Source organism: Pristiophorus japonicus, chromosome 12 (genome assembly GCF_044704955.1).
Source record: "Pristiophorus japonicus isolate sPriJap1 chromosome 12, sPriJap1.hap1, whole genome shotgun sequence".
NCBI classification, from domain to species: Eukaryota; Metazoa; Chordata; class Chondrichthyes; family Pristiophoridae; genus Pristiophorus; species Pristiophorus japonicus.
The window spans coordinates 70,268,610-70,295,657 of record NC_091988.1 but is presented as its reverse complement, the minus strand read 5'-3'; the positions used below and the strand labels follow the sequence as shown (position 1 = coordinate 70,295,657).

Below are 27,048 nucleotides of genomic sequence, written 5' to 3'. Positions count from 1 at the left end.
AGCAGCACCCTCTGATGTACAGGCAAGGTGTGTACAGTGTAAGGGTACATTCAGTGTTGCATAACAGTGTTACAGACATCACACAGTAACAGGCATGCATACACAACAGATACAGCACCGGTTAGATACAGAGTAAGGCTCCTACTACACTGTCCTATCAAACACTCCCAGGGCAGGTATAACACAGGTTAGATACAGAGTAAAGCTCCCTCTGCACTGTCCCATCAAACACTCCCAGGGCAGGCACAGCACGGGTTAGATACAGAGTAAAGCTCCCTCTACACTGTCCCATCAAACACTCCCAGGGCAGGTACAGCACGGGTGAGATCATCATCATAGGCAGGAATCAAGGAAGACTTGCTTCCAATCTTAAAAATGAGTCCCTAGGTGGCTGAACAGTCCAATACGAGAGCCACCGTCTCTGTCACGGGTGGGACAGATAGTCGTTGAGGGTAAGGGAGGGTGGGACAGGTTTGCCACACGTTCTTTCCGCTGCCTGCGCTTGATTTCTCCATACTCTCGGCGATGAGACTCGAGGTGCTCAGCGCCCTCCCGGATGCACTTCCTCCACTTACGGCGGTCTTTGGCCAGAGACTCCCAGGTGTCAGTGGGGATGTTGCACTTTATCAGGGAGGCTTTGAGTGTGTCCTTGTAACGTTTCCTCCGCTCACCTTTGGCTCATTTGCCGTGAAGGAATTCCGAGTAGAGCGCTTGCGTTGGGAGTCTCGCGTCTGACATGCGGCCAATGTGGCCTGCCCAGCGGAGCTGATCAAGTATGGTCAGTGCTTCAATGCTGGGTATGTTGGCCTGGTCGAGGACGCTAATGTTGGTGCGTCTGTCTTCCCAGAATCTTGCGGCGACATCGTTGATGGTTAGATACAGAGTAAAGCTCCCTCTACACTTTCCCATCAAATATACCCAGGGCAGGTACAGCACGGGTTAGATACAGAGTAAAGCTCCCTCAGTACTGTCCCATCAAGCAGTCCCTGGGCAGGTACAGCGTGGGTTAGATACAGAGTAAAGCTCCTTCTACACTGTCCCATCAAACACTCCCAGGGCAGGCGGAGAGTACAACTGCCTTTTGCCTACTCCAACAACATGCCATAACTCCCAAGCTCAGAAGAGCATTCCCTACTGCACCACTGCAATGTTTCCATTTCCTGTAAAGACTGTTTCACGACATCCTTGAACAAGATCGTCACTTTGTGCTGAACAGTGGGCAGTTTTACGCGTTGGGTCCCAAGGAACACACTTGAACAAGATCGTCACTTTGTGCTGAAGAGTGGGCAGTTTTACGTGTTGGGTCCCAAGGAACATAGTTTACACTCTCCAAACTTACCTTATGTAGTTCTTGGCACAGAGCAGAGAAAGGAGGTGTTCACCTGATCACTCAGGATTGGATTCAAAACTTGCGCCCAAAGGGAGAAACAGCGTGTTGATCCAGATCCCCAGAGTTTATTAGTTATAATTACCGAAGCCAGACCCAGTCCTCACCCAATTCCCACAAACTCAAACAATTCACCGGATTGTGATGAGGAGCAGGAACCTTGCCGATATTCTTTTGACCCTAAGCTGGGATGATGAGGGCAATTGCACCTCCCCCCCCCCGCCCCCCCCCCCCACTCCGCTCCCATAACCTCACTGGCCCATCTAAAACCTCTGCAAGGTATCGCCCCAAGGATTGTAGCCGTTCCTCCACCACCAGCTTTACTCAGGGCAACTAAGGGATGGGCAAGAAATACCGTCACGCCCACATCTCGAGAAAGAATAACAATTAAAAATTTCAGTCAGCTCACCGCAGACCAGGAATTGAACTGGGACATTCCTGCTCTATAACATTAGCAAACAATGCAGTATATTTACTCACTGTGTTACAATACTCACTGTGTTACAATATTCACTTCTTTGAACTTTAGAAGCCTCAGGCAATTAGTTTGTGACAACAATTTGCATTTATATAGCACCTATAACATGGTCCAGGTTGTACCTCTTCAGTCCGGGACTCTTTAGTCCAGAAACATCCCTGGTCCGGCATCAGTCCCGACGTGGGTGGAATCCATTGAAAAAAAAAATTGTGGCTCTACGTGCTAAACGTACACGTGATGCATTTTGAATGACAAATCTTGACAGCCTCGCCCTGGCCAGCTGGAGGTTTTACAACTGGCTGATGCTGTGGTTTGACACGCGCTCCTCGCTGCCGAGGCCACCTCTCCTTGCCCGATTGGCGGTGGGCGTGCATGTCTGAAGGCTGCAGTTGCAGCGCCGGACTGAGCCGACATTTTCACCTTCCCCCCATTCTCAGGGGGTTGTTTTGTGTGTATGTGTCTCGGTGCGAGGAGGCTGCCGCTTCCACCAGTCAAACTCTGCTCACGGCTTACACACGGACTAGCGTCGGGAGTAGGATCGTGGGTAAGGGTCGGTGTCTCTCCTTGACTTTACCCTCCACTTTATCTCCAGTCTCTCTTTTTTTGTGTGTATGTAGGTGGTTTTTTATGGTGTTGGTGTTGGTGTTCCTTGAGGTTAGCAGGCCGGGCAAGGAAAGGGAAGGGACAGCCAGGCGGCTGACTGAGGCAGTGAAGCTGGGCCTGAGGATTTAAATAAACGGTGTGATTCTGGACGACTAAATGCTGCGCAGAATGCGTCCGGGTCATTGTCAGCAGCGTTGTCACCAGTTGACCTCCTGTGGTTCGGAAAATTCTCTGGTCCGGCACCGGTCAAATCCCAAGGATGCTGGATCAGAGAGGTCCAACTGTAAAACGTCTCGAGGCACTTCACAGGAGCGATTATCAAATATAATTTGACACCAAACTACATAATGAGGTATTAGGTCAGTTGAGAGGTAGGTTTTCAGGAGCATCTTAAAGGAGGAGAGCGGTAGAGAAGCAGAGAGGTTTAGGGAAGGAATTTCAGAGCTTGGGGCCGAGGCAGCTAAAGGCAAGGCCACCGATGATGGGATGAAGAATATCGGGAATGCGCAAGAGGCCAGAATTGGGGGAGTGCAGAGATCTTGGAGGTTTATCGAGTTGGAGGTGATTACAGAGATAGGGAGGAGCGAAAAGGCCATGGAAGGATGTGAAAACCAGGATGAAAATGTTTAAATCGAGGCGTTGCCGGACCGGGAGCCAATGTACGCCAGTGAGTACAGGGGTGATGGGTGAACGGGACTTGTGCGAGTGTAGATTGAATGTTGTTGTCATGCCAGAGTTCAAGCTGATACTGCAGCGGTGGAAATTTCTTGCATCTCTTCAGTGCACTACAAGGTGTATCTGTCATTGCAGATTATACACCATTGATCGTGACACGGACACAGACTGCGATAAAGACAGTACAGAGGTTGTGGAAGATTCTGTAGATGTGACTGAATATCTTCTCCCAGACAAGTAAGTTTATTTAGCCTCAATAATATTCCAGGTGGACAGCAGCATTATTGTTAACTTCTAATGTCCTTTTCTAAAGGTGCTTTGCTGGGGCTCCGATTGACAAACACCGGTCTGTCGCCAGTAGCTCCCCCTCACCTCCCCCAGTGGCCAATGTCCCAGACAGCCGGCTGCTTGACCTTGGAGGGGGGGGGGGACAACTGAGCATAGTCTCGTCTTCACCTGATGTCCAGACATGCACACCTTTCAGCAGCGAACACCAGATAGCAACCAGTTCCCCCCTCCATAACACTGAGGATTATGAATTAATCTCCTGTGATAGTTCACTGCTAATATGGTGCTGCATTTACATAATAACATAAGAAATAGGAGCAGTAGTAGGCCATTTGGCCCAATGAGCCTGCTCCTCCAGTCATTAAGATCATGGCTGATCTGATCTTGGCCTCAACTCCACTTTCATGCCCAGTTCCCATAATCCTTGACTTCCTTTATCGTTCAAGAATCTGTCTATCTCCACCTTAAATACATTCAATGATCTATCCTCCACAGCTCTCTGGGGTAGAGCAAACCACAGATTCATGACCCTCAGAGAGGAAATTCCTCCTCATTTCCATTTTAAATGGGCGATCACTTATTCTGAAACTATGCCCCCTAGTTCTAGATTCCCTCATGAGGGGAAACATCCTCTCTGCATCTACCCCGTCAAGCCCTCTCAGAATCTTATATGTTTCAATAAGATCATCTCTCAATCTTCTAAACTCCAATGAGTATAGGCCCAACATACTCAACCTTTCTTCATAAGGCAACCCCTTCATCTCACCTTTCCCTTTAAAGACACTGCTTCAGGTATTGCCTGTGGGCCCCTGGTCTAAATAGGCACAGCACACCCTGAGTTCAGTGAGACACTAATTGAGGGGCGTTTCCATAGATTGATAGCTGCTTGTAAATTCCTGGCCCCCGGCCTCATGGACAGGCCAGGTTCTCGAGGTTAGAGAAACCAGCAGGAAACGATTGGCTTTCTATTTTTTTAATCATATACTTTTGGCACCTTGCAGCGTGAAGCCTAAAGTATGACAGACCTGTGCTGACTGCAAGACTTTGATATAGAAACTATCAAACCTCCTGTGGCATTGTCCAAGTTAAGTTTGAGTTTTATAAGGAATGTCATGTAATCCAGAATGTCTTATATCGCTGCTAAGATGAAGCAGTTGCCAAGGATGTAAAATGTAATTGATGTTAATTGAACAGTGGCTGAGTTCAGACTTCAGTTTCTGTTGAGAGCTTAAAGTCACAACTCTTGGCTTTCTTTAAAATTTAAATTGGTAAATTACACAGAATGTACAGCCCAACTGATCCGTGCTGGTGTTTATGCCCCACACCAGCCTCCTCTCAAACCACTTCATTTCACCCCATCACCATATCCTTCTATTCTTTTCTCCCTCATGTGTTCATCCAGCTTCCCCTTAAATACATCTCTGCTATTCGCCTCAACCACTCCCTGTGGCAGTGGGTTCCACATTCTCACCACTCTCTGGGTAAAGAAGTTTCTCCTGAAGTTTTTAAAAATCTCATAATACGCTATATAAATACAAGATGTTGTTGTTTAATTCCCTGTTGGATTTATTAGTGACGATCTTATATTGATGGCCCCTAGTTTTGGTCTCCCCTACAAGTGGAAACATATTCTCTATGTCTAGCCTGTCAAACCTTTTCATAATCGCTCAAACCCACTCAAGAGTTACTGATGTTCTGCCTCCTGTGTCAGCCTTTGTTTCTGCTTTGTTCTGAGGTGGGTCACAGAAGTTTGTGTGATTCTGGAAGTGTGCCAGACAGGAAGGAAGTGTGGTGGACTTCTCCACTTATAGTTTTTCTAACATTAATATGATATAGACTGGTGTGACAATTGCTAGAAAACCCTTCCAGTTGATACCTAACTGGCATGTGAATTACAAATGCAAATATTATTTATGATTTCTGAACAGCTTCACAGACACTGGGCTGAGGGACTACACAATCGAAGAGGAAGTTTTAAACATCATCAATGATGAAGTAGCATCTGGAGAAGAGGAATCTGTCCCGGTTTCACTCGCTTCGACACAAGACGAGAACATACATAGCTTGCGGACCGGTATTGTCTTTGACACGTGCCTCATGTCCCTGGCCAAAAAAGCTTTTTCAAGGTGTGAGTGTCACAACTGCAATGGCGAAATAGTTTTGGAGCTGCACGTTGTAGCGACAGCAATGAAAGTCGTCAGCCATTGCTGCCATGGACACAAGTCGACCTGGTGGTCTCAACCGCTGATCGAAGGAATCCCTGCCGGCAACATTCAGCTGGTGTCCAGCATAGTTTTATCGGGGAATAATTATCGGAAAATTGCGCTCATGTTGAAGTTCCTGAACATGCTTCCAGTCGATCATCAGTTATTCCTCAAGATCCAAAAGTCGCACGTTCAACCGTCAGTGACAAGCTACTGGAAAAAGATGCAAGGGGAACATTTCCTGGAGCTTACACATCCCATCGTGGTGTTGGGGGATCGGTGTAACAACAGCCAAAAGAACTACCTCACCTACACGATGATGGACAATTCCACTCACAAGGTCCTTGATATTCAAGTCATCGATGCCCGAAAGAAGGCCAGGAGGCTGAGAAATTCTGAGAGCTCTGGATTCCAACGTGCCTTCCAGTGCTTGGTGCAGAATGGTCTCGATGTTTCCGAGATAGTTACTGATGCAGATCCACAGCTCTTGTCGATGATGAGTAAGTGTCAGTGATGATGAAAGACAGTTAAGAACATAAGAAATAGGAGCAGGAGTAAGCCATTTGGCCCCTCGAGCCTGCTCCGCCATTTAATAAGATTATGGCTGATCTGATCTTGGGCTCAGCTCCACTTCCCTGCCTACTCCCCATAACCCTTTATTCCCTTACCGCTCAAAAATCTGTCTATTTCCGCCTTAAATATATTCAATGACCCAGCCTCCACAGCTCTCTGGGGTAGAGAATTCCATAGATTTACGACCTTCTGAGAGAAGAAACTCCTCTTCATCTCAGTTCTAAATGGGTGACCCCTTATTCTTAAACTATGCCCCCTAGTTCTAGATTCCCACACGAGTGGAAACATCCTCTCTGCATCTACCTTGCCGAGTCTCCTCAGTATCTTATATGTTTCAATAAGATCATCTCTCATTCTTCGAAACTTCATGAGTATAGGCCCAACCTGCTCCACCATTCTTCATAAGTCACCCCCTTCATCTTAGGAATCAACCTCGTGAACCTTCTCTAAATTGCCTCCAGTGCAAGTATATCCTTCCTTAAATAAGTAGACCAAAAAATGTACACAGTACTTCAGGTGTGTTCTCACCAACGCCTTGTACAGTTGTAGTAGGACTTCCCTATTTTTATACTCCATCTTTTATACTCCATCAAAGAACCATCTTTTCACCTGCTTCCTCTTCCCCTGATCTACCAAGCCACACACCCGCCACCACCCCGCCCCCCCCACCCCAAGCCTTCCCCATGCCCTAGCCCTCAACCTGAAGCTTTCTCCAGTTATTCTCCTATCTCCCCTCATGCCTATTTTGATCTCACTTGTCCATGAGACCCGCCTCCTGCTCCCTTAATCCTATTCCCACCAAGCTGCTGACCACCCAATTCCCTTCCTAGCCCCCATGCTAGCTGACATTGTGAATGGTTTCCACTCCCCCTGTACTGTCCCGCTCTCTTTCAAAACTACCGTCATCATCCACTCCTTAAAAAAAAATATATTTTCGGCCCCTCTGTCCTCGCAACTACCGCCCCATCTCCAACTTCCCTTTCCTCTCCAAAGTCTTTGAATATGCGGTTGCCTCCCAAACCGTGCCCATCTATCCCACAACTCCATGTTTGAACCTCGCCAATCAGGTTTCCGTCCCTGCCACAGCACTGAAATGGCCCTAATCAAAGTCACAAATCACATTCTCTGTGACTGTGACCATGCTGCATTATCCCTTCTTGTCCTCCTCGACATCTCTGCAACCTTTGACACATTCGACTATATTATCTTTCGGATGAGACGTTAAACCGAGGCTCTGTCTGCTCCCGCAGGTGGATGTAAAAGATCCCTTGGCATTATTCCGAAAGTGAGCCGGGGAGTTCTCCCCGGTGTCCTGGGTCAATATTTATCCCTCACTCAACATCACTAAAACAGATTATCTGGTCATTATCACATTGTTTGTGGGAGCTTGCTGTGTGCAAATTGGCTGCCGCGTTTCCTACATTACAACAGTGACTACACTCCAACGGTACTTCATTGGCTGTAAAACAATTTGGGACATCCAGTGGTCATGAAAGGCGCTATATAAATGCAAGTCTCTTCTTTTTACTTCATTGGCTGTAAAGTGCAATGGAACGTTTGAGGTCATGAAAAGCAGTATTTAAATTCATTCCTTCCTCCCTCCCTCCCGCACTGTTACCTATGGAGCCCCCCAAGAATCTGTCTTTGGCCCCCTCCCCTTGCTGATTTCCATGCTGCTCCTTGATAACATCGTCCGCAGACATGGACTCAGCTTCCACATGTACGCTGACACCCAGCTCTACCTCGCCACCACCTACCTCAATCCGTTCAATGTCACTGTGTTGTCAGTCTGCTTGTCCGGTATCCTGTCTTGGCATAGCTGCAATTTCCTCCAGTTAACCACCATTTCAAACTCCCTCTCCCCACCACTGATTCTATTCCCTTCCCTGGGCCATTGTCTCAAGTTTCCCCAAACTGTTCACAATGTCAGTGCCTCTTCGACCCTGAGTTGAGCTTCCAACCCCATGTCCTCTCCATCACCGACTACTTCCATCTCGCTAATATTGCCTGTCTCCGCTCCTTCCTCATCCATGACTTCCTCACCTCCAGACACAACATCCCATTCCCTACCCTCCATAAACTTCAGTTCATTCAAAGCCCTGCCCGTATACTATCCCACACCCATCATCCCTGTCCTTGTTTGGGCTCCTGGTCGCCCAATGTCTCAATTTTAAAATTCTGATCTTCGTGGTTAAATCCCTCCATGGCCTTGCCCCTCAGTATCACTGAACCCTCCTCCAGCCCTACAACTCCATCACACAACTCTCTGTTCCTCCAACTCTGGCCACGTGCATCCTCCCCCTCCCTTTGCCCTACTATTGGTGGCCGCGCCTTCAGCCGTCTAGGTCCCACACTCTGGAATTTCCTCCCTAATCTCCTCCGGCTTTCTTTTCTCCTTTAAGACCCTCCTTAAAACCAACCTCTTTGTCCAACCTTTTGGTCACCTCTCCTTATATCTCCTTTGTTTTAGTGTCAGTTTTTGACAAATTATGTCTCTGTGAAATGTCTGTGAACATTATTCTACATTAATGGCGCTATATAAATGCAAGTTGTTGTTGAATTAACAAAAATGATTGGTGTCAGCCATGGCTCAGTGGGTAGCACACTCTCTCGCCTCTGAGTCAGATGAACATGGTTTCATAGTCCCACTCCAGAGACTTGAGCATAAAATCTAAGCAATATTCCAGTGCAGTGCTGAGGGAATGCGGCACTGTCAGAGGTGCTGTCTTTCGGATGAGACCTTAAACTGTGGCCCAGTCTGCTCGCACAGGTGGACGTAAATGATCCCATGGCACAATTTTGAAGAAGAGCAGGGGAATTACCCCCGATGGTCCAGCCAATATTTATCCTTCAACCAGCATCACTAAAACAGATTATCTGGTCATTATTCACATTGCTGTTTGTGGGAGCTTGCTGTGTGCAAATTGACTGCTGCGTTTCCTACATTACAACAGTGATTACACTTCGAAAAAGAACTTCATTGGCTGTAAAGCTCTCTGGGACTTCTTGAAGCTGTGAAAAGCACTATAGAAATGCAAGTCCGTCTTCTTTCTAAACTCCTCAGTGTGAAATTGCTGGGGACGGTAGCAGAGTGGTTATATTACTGGACTAGTAATCCAGAGACCTGGACTAATGATCTAGAGACATGTGTTCAAATCCCATCAAGGCAGCTAGGGAATTTAAATTCAGTTCATTAAATTAATCTGGAATAAAAAGCTAGTATCAGCAATGTCCTTTAGGGAAGGAAATCTGCTGCCCTTACCCGGTATGGCCTAAATGTGACTCCAGACCTACAGCAATGTGGTTGACTCTTAGCTGCCTTCTGAAGTGGCCGAATGAGACACTCAGTTGTACCAAACTACTACAAAGGACAGCGGTTCAGGAAGGCGGCTCACCACCACCTTCTCAAGGGCAATTAGGGATGGGCAATAAATGCTGGCCTCGCCAGTGATGCCCACATTCCAAGAACGAATAAATAAAGAAATACTGTCCTGTCATCCATTTATTTCTTTGCTTTTACTGTGTTAGCTCGTCAGTCAGGTATTCTGACTCCCTGGCTGGCTCTGCACATTTATTTAGTGAGTGGGTCCGAGATTCATTCCCTGGTCTGCGCGGATTTCTGGCCTCAGCATCGCTGGATTAGGGAGGGCAGAACCAGCCAGGGCTATGACCACTATCCAGTGACACTTGATGGAAGGTGTACATGTGTCAACGTTAGGTCAGAGCCAGGATTGGGCTTGTGTGTGATGCTGCCCATGGTCAAATAGCACCACCGACGCTGGAAGAATGGTTATTGGGTAAGGTACTGGAGGGCGGGCCCCCGTGAAGCGCACCCCACCGGGGGCGGGGGTGGGGGGGTGGGGCGGAGGTAGAAAGGGTTGTTCAGCCTGCCATCTCTCGCAGATGTTAGCCCCTTGCTGAAGAACTGTTCACAAGTGCTGCTCATCCTCCAATGCTTTGCCCAAGTGATCTTTCTTCAACAACAACTAGTATTTATACAGTGCCTTTAACATAATAAAACGTCTCAAGGCGCTTCACAGGGGCGTTATTGACACCAAACTGCATAAAGAGATATTAGGACCAATGACCAAAATCTTGGTAGGTTTTTGTGATGCAGTCCTATATTTGTGGTTGATGATTTTTCTGTTTCTATTTAGAGTTGAAATACCCAAGCGTTCTTCACCAGATCGATCTCTGGCACGGGATCAAAACTGTTCATGAGAGGTTAGCCAAGGTATTCCGGAGTCAAATCACTTTACATCGCTTCACTAATGCAGGAAGACAGGGACAGGGCCCTTGACCCTGCTCCGCCATTCTATCAGATCATAGCTGATCTGTACCTCAACCCCATTTACCTCCCTTTGCTCCATATCCCTCGATACCCTGACCCAACAAAAATCTATCGAACTTGTTACGTCTTTAATATTCTTATGAATGACTCCACGAGATCTAGTATTGTACTTGAGCTGTTGTGACTTTAGTCCCATTTATTGTAAGTCCAGAGTGAGCCACAAGCATGGTGGGCAGTCTTTTATACTGGGCCCTGCACACCTCTGCAGGTGACCCTCAGGTCTCCCACCGCAGTGCCCTCTGGTGGCACGCCTTATGTGACTATACAGTTAGTATACATGGTCTACATACATGTCGTCACTTCCCCCCAAGTCTTTAATGCAAATTGACTCATACATTGATGGTGACCTGGGCTTTGCTCTTCCTGGTTGACCATTGGAGGGTTGCTTCTAGCTTGGATGGGTTGGTAGTGAGATTTGTTGCCAGTGTAGGTCCCAGTGGTTTCTGGTTGTGAGTCCATGACTACTCCATTCTCCCCCCCCCCCCCCCACACAGAGATCAGGCTAATGGCCCGTTACATGCAAGTTGCATTCAAGTTCATCACATGGGTTTTATATTTACATCTTGGTACATTTGTTGGGTGGATTACAGTTGTGTTTCTTTTTGTGTGGTACATTTACATGATCAGTACAGGTATATCAGTACAGGTACACAAGGACAGTCTAGTTCCAGCACGGCCGGATGAGATCCGGGTCGTCTGGTGGCAGCACAGCGCCCCATGCTAGTGGGTCTGTGGGCGAGGTGAGCTCATTTTGCTCGAGTTGCTGGAGCTCAGGGCTCTTGCCATTATTCCTAGTGTCGGGCAGGCCCACAGACAGCTGATGTGTCTGTGACCTCCCTGTCCTTTTCGTTTGCACAGTGTCGCTGCTGCTCCCTGGGAAGCGGTCTGAGCGAGTGAGCGTTTCGTCTAAGTGACGGTGGGGCTACCTCGTCTTGTCTAGCAATTCGCAGGGGACTGCTGACTCGCTTTCCTTGAGGGCACCGTTGTGAGCACTCTCTAGTTTGGGATCCTGGCTGGTCCAGGTCCCGTTCGGAGGAGCCGTTGCGGCTGACCCTTTGCTCTTGGGCATTGCCGTGGTGGCGAGTGGGTTTGTGGGCTGCGCCTTTTCCACCCGGGTGGTGGGCGACAGTAGCGGACTGCGAGCATAGGCGCAGTTTACTGTTTCTGGCCCGTGGCGGTTCATGCCATCGGGTGCCTGCACTGTTAAACCGATCTGAGGCAGGGTATCGCTACCAGTGCCTCTGCTCTCCGGGGATCGTTTATTCTGTGGCTTGTCTACTTTTGTTATCTGTGGGGCCACTTTATGATACATCGTTCTGGTCCCGAGGATGCAGGCTACAGCATTGGGTAGCCCACTGGATCTGTATACGACCGTTAGGTGTTCGCCTGCCACATTGGCTGATTGCAATTTGCACCCGACATCGCTCAACAATATTTTTCTTGTTACAGCTGGACTTTTACATTGGTTACCAATTTCAAGCAGTTCATTTAAAAATGGTGGGTTGCTGGCCTCCTTTAAAATGACCTTACTGCTTTTCACCAATCATCTTCCTTGCGTGGAACCATTTGTCGTTGCTCCATTAGCGTTGCACCTCGTTGTTTGGATGCCATCTTTTCCCTGTCCATGATGTCGACTGCCGTGATCTCTTTTACCAGGGATTCTGCCACTGAAGCTGGGAAGGCGCCCTCAGATCCAATCTTCCTCCCCAGGAGTCCTGCCACTGAAACCGGGAAGGTGCGTTTGGGTCGACTCAGCTGGATCATCGCCACGCAGTCGTGATGAGTGGTCTGTGCTTCGGGGGCTGCGCGGATCTGCTCTCTGGTGCCTGATCCAACCGAAGGTGGGGGCTTGCTCTGTCTCTGAGCAAGGGGGACGTCGATCGCTGGAGGGATGAATTCTTCCCAGTTCCAGTGAATCTTCCCCATCCATCTGCTTCCAAGTAGCATTGGTCCATTACCTGAAACAATCCACAATGGTAAATTGTGCACCGCGCCATCATGGGATACACTTACATCCGCACTACCAACAACTGATATCTGTTCCTTGGTGTAGGTGCGCAGCTTTGCCTGAACCGGGACCAGCTTGGATCGTTCAGCTTGATCGTTCTATAGCCTCTCAAAGGCTTACTGGCTCATTACTGACTGACTCACCCCCGTGTCCACTTCCATGAAGACTGGAATGCCATTTATCTCAACTTCCATTATCACTGGAGGGCAATCTGTGGTGCAGGTATATACTCCATACACTTCGTCCTGGCACTGAGCTGCCTCTCTAGCCATCTCCTCGTAATCTGCGCTGGATTCACAGCCACCTGCTGACTCTTCTTCCACGTGGTGAGTCACAGCTCTTTTGCACCTTCGCTGGAGGTGACCCTTTGTGATGCAGCCTTTGCACACATAGTCTCTGAACCGAGCCCTATGAGTACCTTAACTCTGAGTTAAAGGACTCGGGGGCCTGTACGCTCTGCCCTGGGCAGATTCACGTTCAACAGTTCTGCCTGTGAAAGGCGCCGTTCTATTTACAGTACTTGCCGGGTTTGAGTCCTGAGAGTGAGTCATCATCTGCTTGGAGCTGCAGTTTGATGAACGCCTGGCTGATGCTGATAGCCTTCTGCAGAGTGACGATGGTTTCGGCAGACAGTAGCCTGTGAAGAAGGGCCTCATGACCGATGCCAATTACGAAGACATCCCGCAACGCATCGGTGAGGGATGCGCCGAATTCACACGGTCCTGCCAGCCTCCCGTAGTCGGCAGTGTACTTTGCGATTTCTTGGCCCTCGGTGCGGCGGTGTGTATAAAATCGATGCCTGGCCGTGAGGATGCTCTCCTTCAGTTTGAGTTGGTCCCGAAATTAGCACTTTCAGCTCCTCATATGTCTTGGTCGTTGCTTTCTCTGTTGCAAGCAAGTCCCTGACGAAGCCGTAGACCGCTGGCCCACAACTGGTCAACAGGATAGCTCTGCGCTTATCTGCCAGCGTGGCCGGATCATCGCCTACCAGGTCATTTGCTACAAAATATTGGTCGAGCCGCTCCGTAAAGACTTCGCAATCATCATCCTCAGAACTTTCCCAATGCACCAACGTTAGTCATTTTTGTGTGAAAGTTCGTAATCTCGTCGCCAGTTATGATGTCTTTAATACTTTTATGAATGACTCCACGAGGTCTAGTATTGTACTTGAGCTGTTGTGACCTTAGTCCCATTTATTGTAACTCCAGAGTGAGGCACAAGCATGGTGGGCAGCCTTTTATACTAGGCCCTGCACATCTATGCAGGTGACCCTCAGGTCTCCCACCGCAGTGCCCTCTGGTGGCACACCTTATGTGACTATACAGTTAGTATACATGGTCTGCATACATGACAGAAGTCATCCTTGAAAGCTCCAGTTGACCCCAGTATCCACCACCTTTTGGGGGAGAGAGTTCCAGATTTCCACTGCACTTTGAGTGAAGAAGTGTTTCCTGACATCACCCCTGAATGGCCCAGCGTTATTTTTAAGATTACGCCCTCTTGTTCTAGTTTCTCCATATCTACACTATCGAATCCCTGCATCATCTTAAACACATCGATTAGATCACCCCTCTACCGTCTAAGCTCTGGAACTCACTCCCTAAACCTCTCCGCCTCTCTACCTTTCTTTCCTCCTTTAAGATGCTCCTTAAAACCTACCTCTTTAACCAAGCTTTTGGTCACTTGAGGGTCAGCGCTTGGGGGCAGATGGAGAACCTCAGACTTGATTACTTTCTCCTCTCTGTAATGTATCTGTTTCATGGGTTATTTGTTTAAGAATTCGTAGCAACACATTGCTATTAAGAACTAATTTGTTAAAACCTTTTGCTAATAAACTATCACACTACACATTACCAGTTCATCCAACAGGCTCACAACCACCTGCCTCATCGTGGATCCCCCGAACCCAACTGGCTGGGGTTTTATTGAGTCTTGTGAACATCATGTGACTGGCTTAATAACTCATAACTCAACTCAACAGCTCTACAACTATTTTAGCAAAACCTTATTAAAGGGGCACTAGAACCAACACATTATCAAATGAAAACTTTTACGGTAACTTAAATCAAATTAAAGTTTGGTTGCAACAGGTCTACAAAGCTGTGAGCATACTCTCAGGTGCATACATTACAGAAGGGACTGGATAATGTTGAACGAGAGGAGCTGTCTCACCTTGTCCACTACACCAGAACCAGAGGACATGGCCTGCGCTCGAAGGGTGGGGTAAATTCAAAACTAATCAGTGGAAACATTCAGTGAGCGAGTGGTCAGTCTATGAACCAGGCTCCCTCAGGAGACGGTGAGAGCAGTTAGTGCTGATTCACTCAAATGCAAATTAAATAGATTTCTTTCTTGTGCTGCAATATCTGAGTAATGTGATACGTGCTGTGTGGGGAGTGCAGCGAGCTCGGGAGGAACAGGGGACTTTGGACGTCTGCTTCCCGAAGCTCTCCCCCCATTGGGGGTTTTCCTCGCCTCGTGTCTGGGTCTGTTGTAAACTCATTGATAAAAATTGATTGCTGTGATTGGTCAACAACTCCATTATCGTCGGATGATGTGACTACTAGGATGGGAGAAGGTGAACTGGATGGACCTGGGTCTATTTTCGGCCATTAACTGCTATGTTCCTATTACACCAGCGGAGGCACCAGGGAGCTTGGCTGCTACTTTTTGTGTATCCTTACAACATTTCTTATTCAACTTTCCAGGTAACGGCTTCCGGTAACAATAAAGATCTGAAACCGTGGATTAGAGACATCATAAGACACTTCGTGTATTGTTGTCAACATAGTCATGGTGATGCAAGCACCTTGATGGTGAGTGTCATCTGTGTATGGGCTCAGAAAGATAGTAGGGCAATGTACTGTAACACTCAGGGGGCAAAATTGCCCTGCGCTGGGTTTGGGGCACATAATTTGTATTAATTGAAAACTTAGCGTCGACTAAGATGGGCGGGAGGAAGTTTGTAAATTCGGCACTTTCTTTCTCAAATCAGAGAGCTGCTTTGTTGGAGCGCTAAATGGCCTCCGCAGGGCACGAGAGGGGAAGAAGCACATGATGTCACTCACTGTTGTGCTGACGCGTCACAGCGTCCCTCCCCTTCTCTTAAAGGGGAGGGCCATTGTGAACTCTGTAGCTGCTTCGGTGGCGCCCAGTGGGCCACCTGGGAGGGTTTTGGCTGACCCAGTGGCCCGGCACCCCTTCTTGTTGGCGGCCCGGTCAAATGAGTGGCCGCCATTTTCGTGCCGACTGCACAGATGGCAGCGGCAGCGCAAGGCCCTGCCCTTTAAGGGCGGACGGGACGCCCCAGCCCCCACAACTTTGCGACCCTCAAAGCTGTCGGTGGCATCGTCCCGCGTCAACCACATTTCCACGGGGCAATTTCCCCCACGCGGCGTAAAGAGGTCGACGCAGGACGATAAAGGGACGTGTGTGCTGTCGCCCAGGGCGAAACCTGCAGGGCGTGGCACAATGCTATTTTCGCCGCCGCTATCCCGGGGGCACTAACAGGCACGTTGCTTCCGCCACCTGACCGCTGGCGGAAAGTCCTTACCGCCCGTTAGCCCCTCCCGGAGGCACTAACTGGACTTTTGGAAAGGGGCAATTTTGGCCCCCCAGTGTTTCGCCATCTTGGTCCCTATCAGGTGAAACCCTGTGAGTACAGCTGATCCACCTGCGTAATTTGGAATTTTTAACAGCTTGCTAGCGTAAAAACACACAGGCGCGACTGCACCCTGACTTTTAGAGTCAGTTTTTAGTGGTGCAGACATTGAAGATCACTAATAGCCATCAAACAAGCTTTCCTTGCATCTGTTGTTGCCATTCATGTATAATGGTTAGACAATTTAACTTTATAGGGCAGAAGTTGCCTCACCAGATGAGGCTGCAGGAGCAGGGAGTAGGGTGTTATCATCCCTGTTACAGTCCTGAACCAAACTCATTCCCAGTGAGACTCCGTGCCAGCACCTCACAACATCCAAATTTATTTATACAAGAATTAGGAGCAGGAGTAGGCCATACAACTCCTCGAGCCTGCTCCGCCATTCAATAAGATTACGGCTGATCATCGACCTCAACTCCACTTTCCCGGCCGATCCCCATATCCCTCAATTCCTCTAGTGTCCAAATATCTATCGATCTCAGCCTTGAATATACTCAATGACTCAGTGTCCACAGCTCTCTGGGGCAGAAAATTCCAAAGAATCATTAATAATAGTGATTAAAATTGAGGGGTTTAGGTGAAAGCATCTGAATCCCAAGACAAGATTGTTTCCTTTGTACATACTATTTTTATTATAGATATATATATATATATATATAGTAGTGTTTCCCATTCCAGTTTTCTCCCCCTTCACCTGAAGTTGTTGGCCAGAGCAGACCCTGCAAGTCCCAGCTGCTCTCCGACATCACGCCCATGAATGCTGGCAGGCCACCTGACTGTGAGTTGCGGGGAGGGGGGCGGCGGGGGTCGTCACTCTCAAGTCTGGTCCTGTTCTCAATGGACCCGAAGTTTGCAGGTTTGATTCTCGCCCCGAGCGGGGTCAGCTGACCTGAGCTTAGGGTCTGGCCTCAAACCCCCTGGGCCGAAGCGGGCTTGCTGCACTCAATTGCCGCAAAGTGGCCATTAGTTGTGGGGAGAATCGGGCTCAGCTGTCCTGCTGGCTCCAGGATCACGCATGGATTCCAGGCACTTACATAGGATTACATAGTGTATACAGCACAGAAACAGGCCATTTGGCCCAACTGCTCTGTGCCGCTGCTTATACTCCACTCGAGCCTCCTCCCACCCCTCTTCATCTCCCCCTATCAACATATCCTTCTATTTCTTTCTCCTTCATGTGTTTATCCAGCTTCCCTTTAAATGCATCTCTGCTATTTGCCTCAATCACCCCCTGTGGCAACGAGTTCCACATTCTCACCACTCTCTGGGTAAAGTGGTTTCTCCCGAATTCCTGATTGGATTTATTAATGACTGTCTTATATTGATGGACCCTAGTTCTGGACTCGATCACAAGTCGAAACATCTTCTCTACGTCTACCCTATCAAACCCTTTCATAATCTTAATCTTTGTTGAATGATAAGGGAATCAAGGGTTATGGGAAGTGGGCGGGGAAGTGGAGTTGAGGCCAGGATCAGATCAGCCATGTTCTTATTGAATGGCGAAGCAGACTCAAAGGGCCGTATGGCTTACTCCTGCTCCTATTTTTTATGTTCTTGTGTAATACCTCTCCCAGGTCACCCCTGAGTCGAGCTCGAGGAGTGGAGTGGATTCGGGGATCGGTACTTCACAAATGGGGAGGAGAGGTGAGGAGAGGAGAGGGATGGGGAGGAGAGGTGAGGGGGGGGGGAGGAGAGGGGAGGGGAGGGGAGTGGAGGAAGTTGTGGGGAAACAAAATCCATCATGGTGTCGTCAGAGATCTAAAATGAATGCTTGTCATTACAGTCTCGCTGGCGTAGCATCCTGCATCACACCGTCAACATGCATGAGTGGCAGCTTGGCGACGGCTCCACTGCCGCATCCTGCGAACACAGCCCTCTCGCCGACAAGGATGTGAAGGATCAGAAGTGGCTAACAGTGGGTTCCCCCGCCCACCATGCCCTGCGGGAGGTGGTTTATGACAAATGGCTCACTTCCCACCTCAGCTACTTCGTCCAAGCCAGGTTTGCTTCTTTACTTTTTAACTGAAGTGCTGAATCTGCGATTTGCTAGTTCGCCATTGTAAGACCAAGTTTTAATAACTATTGCAGGGTAACCAATGAACGGGAGTTATTTCATGATCACATCCAAATGTATGCAGCAGAAAACTTCACATACGAGTAAGTAAAGATCAACAAAATGTTCCTAACTTTATATTTATTGATGAATTTATGTGGCGAGACTGCAGAAGCTGGGAATGTTCTCCTTGGAGTAGATAAGCTTAAAGGGGGTGTTCAGAATTGTGAAGGGTAATTGATAGGGGAGAAAATTGCAGGGCTATGGGGACAAAGAGCAGGGGGAGTGGGACTAATTATACAGCTCTTTCAGAGAACCGGCACAAGCACGATGGGCCGAATGGCCTCATTCTGTGCTGTAAGATTCTTTGATTTTATGAACTTGTCATATCCTTGTGCATCATTCAGTGACAGTATAATTAGGAGACTGGTGACTGAAGTGTATTTACTGAATTGCCGCACAATGCTGAATGTTATGAAGGCGATACATGTATATCTGCCAATACCTGTTAACAGGGAGAGAGCTACATTTACGACATTTCAAAAGTGCTTCACTTATAACAAATCACTTTGAAATGCAGATGTAAGCGGATGCGCCAAGTATTTTTCTCACTGTAAGATTGCACAAACAATAATGAGGTGAGTGACCCCTTGTAAGCGGTTTTGATCCTAGCCCAATTGCTAGACGGAAGGTTCGAATTGCCCCCGCCTTACGAAAGTTCTAGACCCGGGAATTATTATTCAGAGTGTAAATGAAATGAGTCACGGACAGGAATGCTTCGGTGAAAAATCGTACTTATATTTATTTGGTCCAACATACACTGGCTAAAACATGCACTATTAAACAAAACCACTGTCTCTGTGGAGAATAAAATTCAGGTTACAAACAGCATACATACAGTACAGAAATGAGGCCTAGTAACATGCAGTAATTACCCCACCCCTACCAACGAATTACCCTCCCCAGAATAGCCCTGAAAAGCTTCACTTCTGAGAAAGCCCTGATCCCTTACTCAGCTCGCCTGGGATATCTGGTTACTGGCTTGGGACACTCGCGATCATGCTCACCACCGCACCCACAGTTGGTTTCCTTGCTCAGCTCAGCTGTGGGAAGTCACTGTCACTGCCGGACTCCAGTCTCGGTGGCTTCTTCTGCGGTACTGCGGCCCCTTCCTCGATCTTATACATTGATCTTGGTGGAGCGAGAGGGAGAGGGGGCTCTCTCTAGATACAAGCTGCAAGCTTCAAGCTTCACTCCAAACTCCAAGCTTCAAGCTAAAAATAAAATGGAAAAGACCCTGTCTTTATGGGAGTTTTGCTACCCCTATCTTTCCCGCCAATCTTTAAAGCCCCTTTGTTTCTAATTACGGGTACTTAGTCAGTGATGGGCCATCCAATCCATATGCATTGTGCTGATGGCCCTTAATCTGGGCATCTCACTGAGCCTTTGTGTTGGGAAAAGTTCGGCTCCCATTTGGTTGGCCAGGCTAGTGGGTTCATTGTTCTATTTTCCTTCTGAGGTGGAGGTAAGAAGTGCTTTTGCATATTAGAGTGGCTTTGTCAATGGCCCTCCTTCCTGGCCGACAGCTCTTTTGTCAATATTCATGGCCCCTTTCCTTTCGCTGTGACTGGTGAGCAAACACGTTCTGGATGACTGACAGTTCTTTTATCACAGCTAACTGCCATGCGGTCTCTGGAGTTTTAACAAAACCATTTTTTTCACTTATCTGCACAGGGTGATCCCATTCACAGGGAAAATACCCTCAAAAAACCCCATAAAGTCCATGAAATATTCTCGACTGAGTCCATTCTTTAAACAGCAACTTTGCGATCTCTTCACCCTGCACCGTGTGACCCCAATGCAATATGCTGTTAATACAGAGCCATGTGCAGCCCAGTCTGCCTCTTTAAGAGCGCATGGTCTCATTGCTGCAAACAAGTACATCAAAGGTCAACAGCACTGATAATTATTGTGTTCCTAACACAGATGAGACTGCACACAGGGAGGTTAAATAACAGTGACCTCAGTCTTTATTACGACACTCCAGAGTGAGGAACAGGCCTTAGGGGCTGGCTTATATACACTGCTCCCAAGAGATGCTGGGATCCCTTGGGACTTCAGGGGATGCGCTCCTTGGTGGCGGAACATGGGAGTGCATGCTTTACAGATACACAACATCACTTTCCCCCCCCCCCCGCGCCCCCCCCCCCCCCCCCGCAAAGTCAAAGTGAAAACTATTTATAAGGTGAGGCGGTCGGGAACCTTTCTTTCCCTGGTAGACTGCCTCGGTACAAATGTCTGTTCTGGTGTGTTGGCTGTGCCCTCGCTGGGCTGGCTTGTTGTTGGCCCTGCAGGGCTGCTAGGTGAGCCTGGCCTTGCTGGGCTGTTGGGCGTGATGGGTTTGATTTCCTGGTCTGAGGTGGTGTCGTTGATCCTTTGGATGTATGTTGTAGGCTCGAAAAAGGTGGTGTCTGCTGTGGGTTGTTCAGGGCAGTCTGTGAACCGCAGCCTCGTTTAGTCCAGGTGCTTTCTGCAAATTTGCCCATTGTCTAGTTTGACTACAAACACCGTATTCCCTTCTTTAGCTATCACCGTGCCCGCGATCCACTTGGGACCATGTCCATAGTTTAGCACATATACAGGGTCATTCGGATCAATTTCCCGTGACACAGTGGCGTGACCATCATTTACATTTTGTTGCTGCCGCCTGCTCTCTACCTGAGCATGCAGGTTGGGGTGAACCAGCGAGAGTCTGGTTTTAAGTGTCCTTTTCATGAGTAGCTCAGCCAGGGGCACCCCTGTGAGCGAGTGGGGTCTCGTGCGGTAGCTGAGCAGTACTCGGGACAGGCAGGTTTGGAGTGAGCCTTCTGTGACTCGTTTGAGGCTTTGTTTGATGGTTTGTACTGCCCGCTCTGCCTGCCCATTGGAGGCTGGTTTAAACGGGGCCAGATGATATGTTTGATCCCATTGCGGGTCATGAATTTTTAAAATTCGGCACTAGTGAAACATGGCCCGTTGTCACTGACCAGTATGTCATGCAGGCCGTGGGTGGCAAACATGGCCCTCAGGCTTTCAATGGTGGCGGTGGCGGTGCTTCCCGACATTATTTCACATTCAATCCATTTTGAAAAAGCATCCACCACCACCAGGAACATTTTACCGAGAAATGGGCCCGCATAGTCGGCTTGGATACTCGACCATGGTCTGGAGGGCCAGGACCACAAACTTAGTGATGCCTCTCTGGGCACGTTGCTCAACTGAGCACACACGCTACATTGCTGTACGCAGGACTCTAAGTCAGAGTTGATACCGGGCCACCACACTGGGATCTGGCTATCGCTTTCATCATTACTATACCCGGGTGTGCGCTGTGGAGATCCGAGATGAACATCTCCCTGCCCTTTTTGGGTAGCTCTACGCGGTTACCCCACAACAGACAGTCTGCCTGAATGGACAGCTCGTCCTTTCGCCGCTGGAATGGCTTGATTAGCTCTTGCATTTCAACGGGGATGCTGGCCCAGCTCCCATGCAGTACACAGTTTTTTTTTTACTTGAGACAGCAGAGGATCTTGGCTGGTCTAAGTCCTAATCTGGCGGGCCGTGACAGGTGATTTATCATTTTCAAACGCTTCCATGACCATCAACAAGTCTGCGGGCTGCGCCACGATCAACAAGCTTGCAGGCTGCGCCATTTCCACCCCCGTGATGGGCATTGGTAGCCGACTGAGAGCATCCGCACAGTTCCAGGTGTCTGGCCTGTGGCGGATGGTACAGTTATATGCTGATAGCGCGAGTGCCCACCTTTGTATGCGGGCTGAGGCATTAGTATTTATCCCCTTGTTTTTAGCGAACAGGGATATGAGGGGCTTGTGATCGGTTTCCAGCTCAAATTTGAGGCCAAACAGGTACTGATGCATTTTCTTTACCCCGAATACACACGCTAATGCCTCTTTCTCAATCATGCTGTAGGCCCTCTCGGCCTTAGACAAGCTCCTGGAGGCATAGGCGACAGGTTGCAACTTCCCCGCAAAGTTAGCTTATTGTAATACACACCGACTCCAACGATGCATCACATGCTAGCACAAGTCTTTTACACGGGTTATACAATACAAGCAGCTTGTTGGAGCATAAAATGTTTCTGGCTTTCTCAAAAGCAATTACTTGTTTTTTTTCCCATACCCAGTTCTTACCTTTACGCAATAACACATGTAGGGGCTCGAAGATGGTGCTTAACCCCAGTAGGATAATACACAAATAGTTTAGGAGTCCCAGGAACGACCGCAGTTCCTGGACGTTCTGTGGCCTGGGCGCGTTCCTGATGGCCTCTGTCTTGACGGCTGTGGGCCGAATGCCACCCGCCGCGATCTTTCTCCCCAAAAACTCCACTTCTGTTGCCATGAAGACGCATTTCGACCTCTTCAGCTGCAGCCCTACGTGATCCAGTCGCTGGAGGACCTCCTCCAGGTTTTGTAGGTGCTCGACGGTGTCCTGACCCGTGACTAATATGTCGTCCTGAAAAACCACTGACTTGAGTAGGCTTTCCATGTTTCTCTGGAAGATCGCTGCAGCCGCCCGAATTCCAAACGGGCATCTGTTGTAGATGAACAGTCCCTTGTGCGTGTTGATGCAGGTGAGGCCCTCCAGCTCCTACGTCATGTAGGCCGAAGTCAGGTCGAGCTTGGTGAACGTCTTGCCTCCTGCCAGCGTCGCAAATAGGTCGTCTGCCTTAGGTAGCGGGTATTGGTCCTTTGGCGAGAAACGATTAATAGTTACTTTATAATCGCCACAAATCCTGACCGTGCCATCACTTTTAAGTACTGGAACAATCGGCTCACCCACTCGCTGAATTCCACTGGGGAGATGATGCCCTCGCGTTGCAGCCTGTCCAGCTCAATTTCCACTCTCTCCCTCATCATGTGAGGTACCGCTCGCAGCCTTGTGGTGAATGGGTCGTGCCTCTGGGACCAAGTGGATCTTCGCCCCGGAAAAGTTTCCAATTCCTGGCTCAAAAAGGGAAGGAAATTTGTTAAGAACCTGGGTACATGAGGCCACATTGATACGTGATAGCGCTCGGATGTCATCCCAGTTCCAGCGGATTTTGCCCACTCAGTTCCTTCCAAGCAGTGTGGGGCCATCACCCGGGACAATCCAGAGTGGCAGTTCGTGCACCGTGCCCTCGTAGGTGACCTTGACCATGGCACTGCCCAGGACAGTAAGCTCTTTGGTGTACGTTCTCAGTTTCATGTCGATGGGGCTCAGGGCTGGTCTGAGTGCTTTATTGCACCACAGTCTCTCAAACATCTTTTTAGTCATGATGGATTGGCTAGCGCTAGTGTCCAATTCCATGGCTACGGGTAAGCCATTCAATTTTACATTTAGCATTATGGGTGGACATTTCGTCGAAAATGTGGGCACCCCGTGTACTTCAGCATCTGCCTCCTCTCTCTGAGGCTCAAAATTGCTTTGATCCACCATGGACTGATCTTCCTCTGCCACGTGGTGGTTAGCAGGTTTTGCAGAGCTTGCAGCTTGTCTGCAAGCTCGTTGGAGGTGCCCCATTGTTCCACAGCTCTTGCCAACATACCCTTTGAAGCGGCATGGATAGGCTGAATGGAAGCCTCCACAATGCCAACAAGGTGTGAATTGCTTTGCATTTATCCTTTGTTGGGGACTCTGAGTCATCTGGGTCACCTGAGGCCTACTGGCAGTTGCAGACTCCTGGTTTCTGCCCTGTACATTTCTGCTCGCAAACACAGTTCCAATTAATTTATGAACATTGCTAGCACTTGTGTGCTGAGAGATTTGTTTGGTGTTATCACTGCTGGACATCGCAATGGCCTTACTGAGGGTCGGTGTCTCTACAGTCAAAAGTTTTCGTAGGATGGTCTCGTGGCCAATGCCCAGTACAAAAAAGTCTCTGAGCATTTGCTCCAGGTAGCCACCAAACTCACATTGTCCTGCAAGTCGCCTCAGCTCGGCGACTTAGCTCGCCACATCCTGACCTTCAGATCGCTGGCACGTGTAGAACTGATTCCTCTCCATCAGCACGCTCTCCCTCGGGTTAAGATGCTCCCAAACCAGTGTACACAGCTCCTCATCCGACTTATCTGTGGGTTTCACTGGAGCCAGAAGATTCTTCATGAGACTGTAGGTCGGTGCCCCGCAGGCTGTGAGGAGGACCGCTCTCCTTTTTGCAGCGCTTCCTTCTCCGTCCAGCTCATTGGCTACAAAGTACTGGTCTAGCCGTTCGACATAGGCTTCCCAGTCCTCACCCTCCGAGAACTTCTCCAGGATGCCCACAGCTTGCTGCATCTCTGCGTTGGATTCGTATACTCGTCGCCAGTTACTGTGTTCCTAACACAGATGAGACTGCACACAGGGAGGTTAAAGTAACAGTCACCTCAGTCTTTATTAAGACACTCCAGAGTGAGGAACAGGCCTTAGGGGCCGGCTTATATACAATGCTCCCAAGGGATGCTGGGATCCCTTCGGACTTCAGGGGATGCACTCCCTGGTGGCGGAACATGGGATAGCATTCTTTCCAGATACACAACAGTTTTGTTGAGTGTTATGGGAGATGTGAAGCATTTGTGGTGGACATGAGGCTTTTTTATTTCTTAGTTTTTCTAAAGGCAGTTTTTTGGGTACTGAGCTTGAGTGATGTCAGTGCTGGGAATTTCTTCTGGTTACCCAGTGTTCACACCAAGTACTGACAGCTCAGGTACAGCATGGGTTACATGTGGAGTAAAGAAAGAACTTGGAGTTATCATCATAGAATTATACACCTCATTTAAATCTCCCCTCAGCCCTCTCTGTTCCAAAGAAAATACCCCAGTCTATCCAATCCTTCCTCCTCATAGCTAAAATTTTCCAGTCCTGGCAACATCCTCATAATCTCCTTTGCACCCTTTCTAGCGCAGTTACAGCTTTCCTGAAATGTGACCAGAACTGCACGCAGTACTCTAGCTGTGGCCTAACTAGTGTTGTATACAGTTCTAGCATAACCTCCCTGCTTTTATATTCTATGCCTCAACTAATAAAGGAAAGCATTCCATATGCCTTTTTAACTACCTTATTGACCTGTTCCCCCACACAGCTCAGTATCCTCCTATTTATTGTGTATTCCCTTACCTTGTTGCCCCTCTCCAAATGCATTACCTCACACTTTTCCGGACTGTATTCCATTTTCCACTTTTCTGCTTAACTGGCCAGTTCATCGATATCTTCCTGCAGTCTAAAGCTTTCCTCCTCACTGTCAACCACACGGCCAATTTTTGTATCATCTGCAAATTTCTTTATCATGCCCCCTACATTTAAGTCTAAATCATTAATATATACAGATTGAACCTCCCTTATCCAGAACTGGAACCACCCCTCGTCCGGAACCTATCCCAGCCCCCGGGTGGCGCATGTGCAGAACTCCGACATGAACAAATTAAACAAATCGAGGTCCTTCCTTGCTGCCGACTCCCGCAATCGCTGGCCTGACCTCGCGATCCACCTCCCGCCACCCCACCCCCCATGATCTCTCTGCCGCATTCCCAGCCAAGCCACCCAGCCCCGATATTCCCTTGCTCAGTACCTGTACCATCCAATTTAACGCGACCACCCCTTGTCCGGAAAAATCCCTTATCTAGAACAGGCCAGGTCCTGAGGGTTCCAGATAAGGGAGGTTCAATCTGGTACTACAAAAAGCAAGGGGCCGAGTACTGATCCCTGTGGAACCCCATTTGAAACAGCCTTCCATTGCAAAAACACCCATCGATCATTATCCTTTGCTTACTGCCACAGAGCCCATTTTTGATCCAATTTGCCATTCTCCCATGGATAAGCCTGCCATGTAAACTACATCAAACACACTGCCTTCGTTGGCCCTCCTTGTGACCTTCTCAAAAAATTCAATCAAGTTAGTCAAACACGACCTCCCCTTAACAAATCCACGCTGACTGACCTTGATTAATCTGTGTCTTTCTAAAGGAAGGTTTATACTGTCCCTCAGAATTGATTCCAATAATTTGCCCACCACCGAGGTTAAACTAACTGGCTGCCAATTACTCAGTTTATCCCTTCCTCCCTTTTTAAACAACGGTACAACGTTAGCAGTTCTCCAATCCTCCGGCACCACTCCTGTCGCCAGGGAGGATTGGAAAATTATGGTCAGAGCCTCCACAATTTCTTCCCTTGCTTCTTTTAATAGCCTTGAATATATTTCATCCGGTCCTGGTAATTTATCTACTTTGAAAGATGCTAAACCCCTTAATACTTCCTCTCTTACTATGTTTATCCCATCCAATATTTTACTCTCTATGTAGCGCCCTTCACGACTTCAGGGTATCCCAAAGCGCTTAACAGCCAATGAAGGAGATTAAATAAATGGGGTAGAGTCCATGAAAGGGGAGAATGTACATGGGCTGTGGGAGGTCATTAATTGGGTGGGTAAAGTCCGTGATTGATGAGAATGTACATGGGCTATGGGAGGAGATTAAATGGATGGGTAGAGTCCATGATAGGGCTATGGGTTTGATGAACCTTATCTTATTCCTTACCTATGTTTTGTGCTGTGGAATTGGATCAAATCTGTTCCAACCCATTTCCACCAGCAAACCTTCTGGGCTTTGAGCCCATCAGGTCTGAACTAGATTAAAGATTCCAGGAGTGAAAGGACCCACTGTCTCCCAGAAATTTCAATCTTAACTAGCTCAAATTATTTTGATAACAATGGGGAAAGGGCATGGGAGTGGGACTAGCAGAGAGTCAGCTCGGGCTC

General features: G+C 48.4%; 1 protein-coding gene across 4 annotated transcripts in view; it reads left to right on the top strand.

Moving 5' to 3' along the window:
• LOC139277322 (uncharacterized) overlaps positions 1-27,048 on the top strand; it is a 97,999-nt gene that overhangs the window by 65,410 nt on the left and 5,541 nt on the right. For all 4 annotated transcript variants that reach the window (XM_070895636.1, XM_070895638.1, XM_070895635.1 and 1 more), the window contains exons 6-11: positions 3,279-3,380; positions 5,360-6,135; positions 10,366-10,442; positions 15,276-15,383; positions 18,012-18,229; positions 18,317-18,385. In XM_070895636.1, the coding sequence (XP_070751737.1) occupies positions 3,279-3,380; positions 5,360-6,135; positions 10,366-10,442; positions 15,276-15,383; positions 18,012-18,229; positions 18,317-18,385 (1,350 nt within the window). The remainder of the gene's footprint in view (positions 1-3,278; positions 3,381-5,359; positions 6,136-10,365; positions 10,443-15,275; positions 15,384-18,011; positions 18,230-18,316; positions 18,386-27,048) is intronic.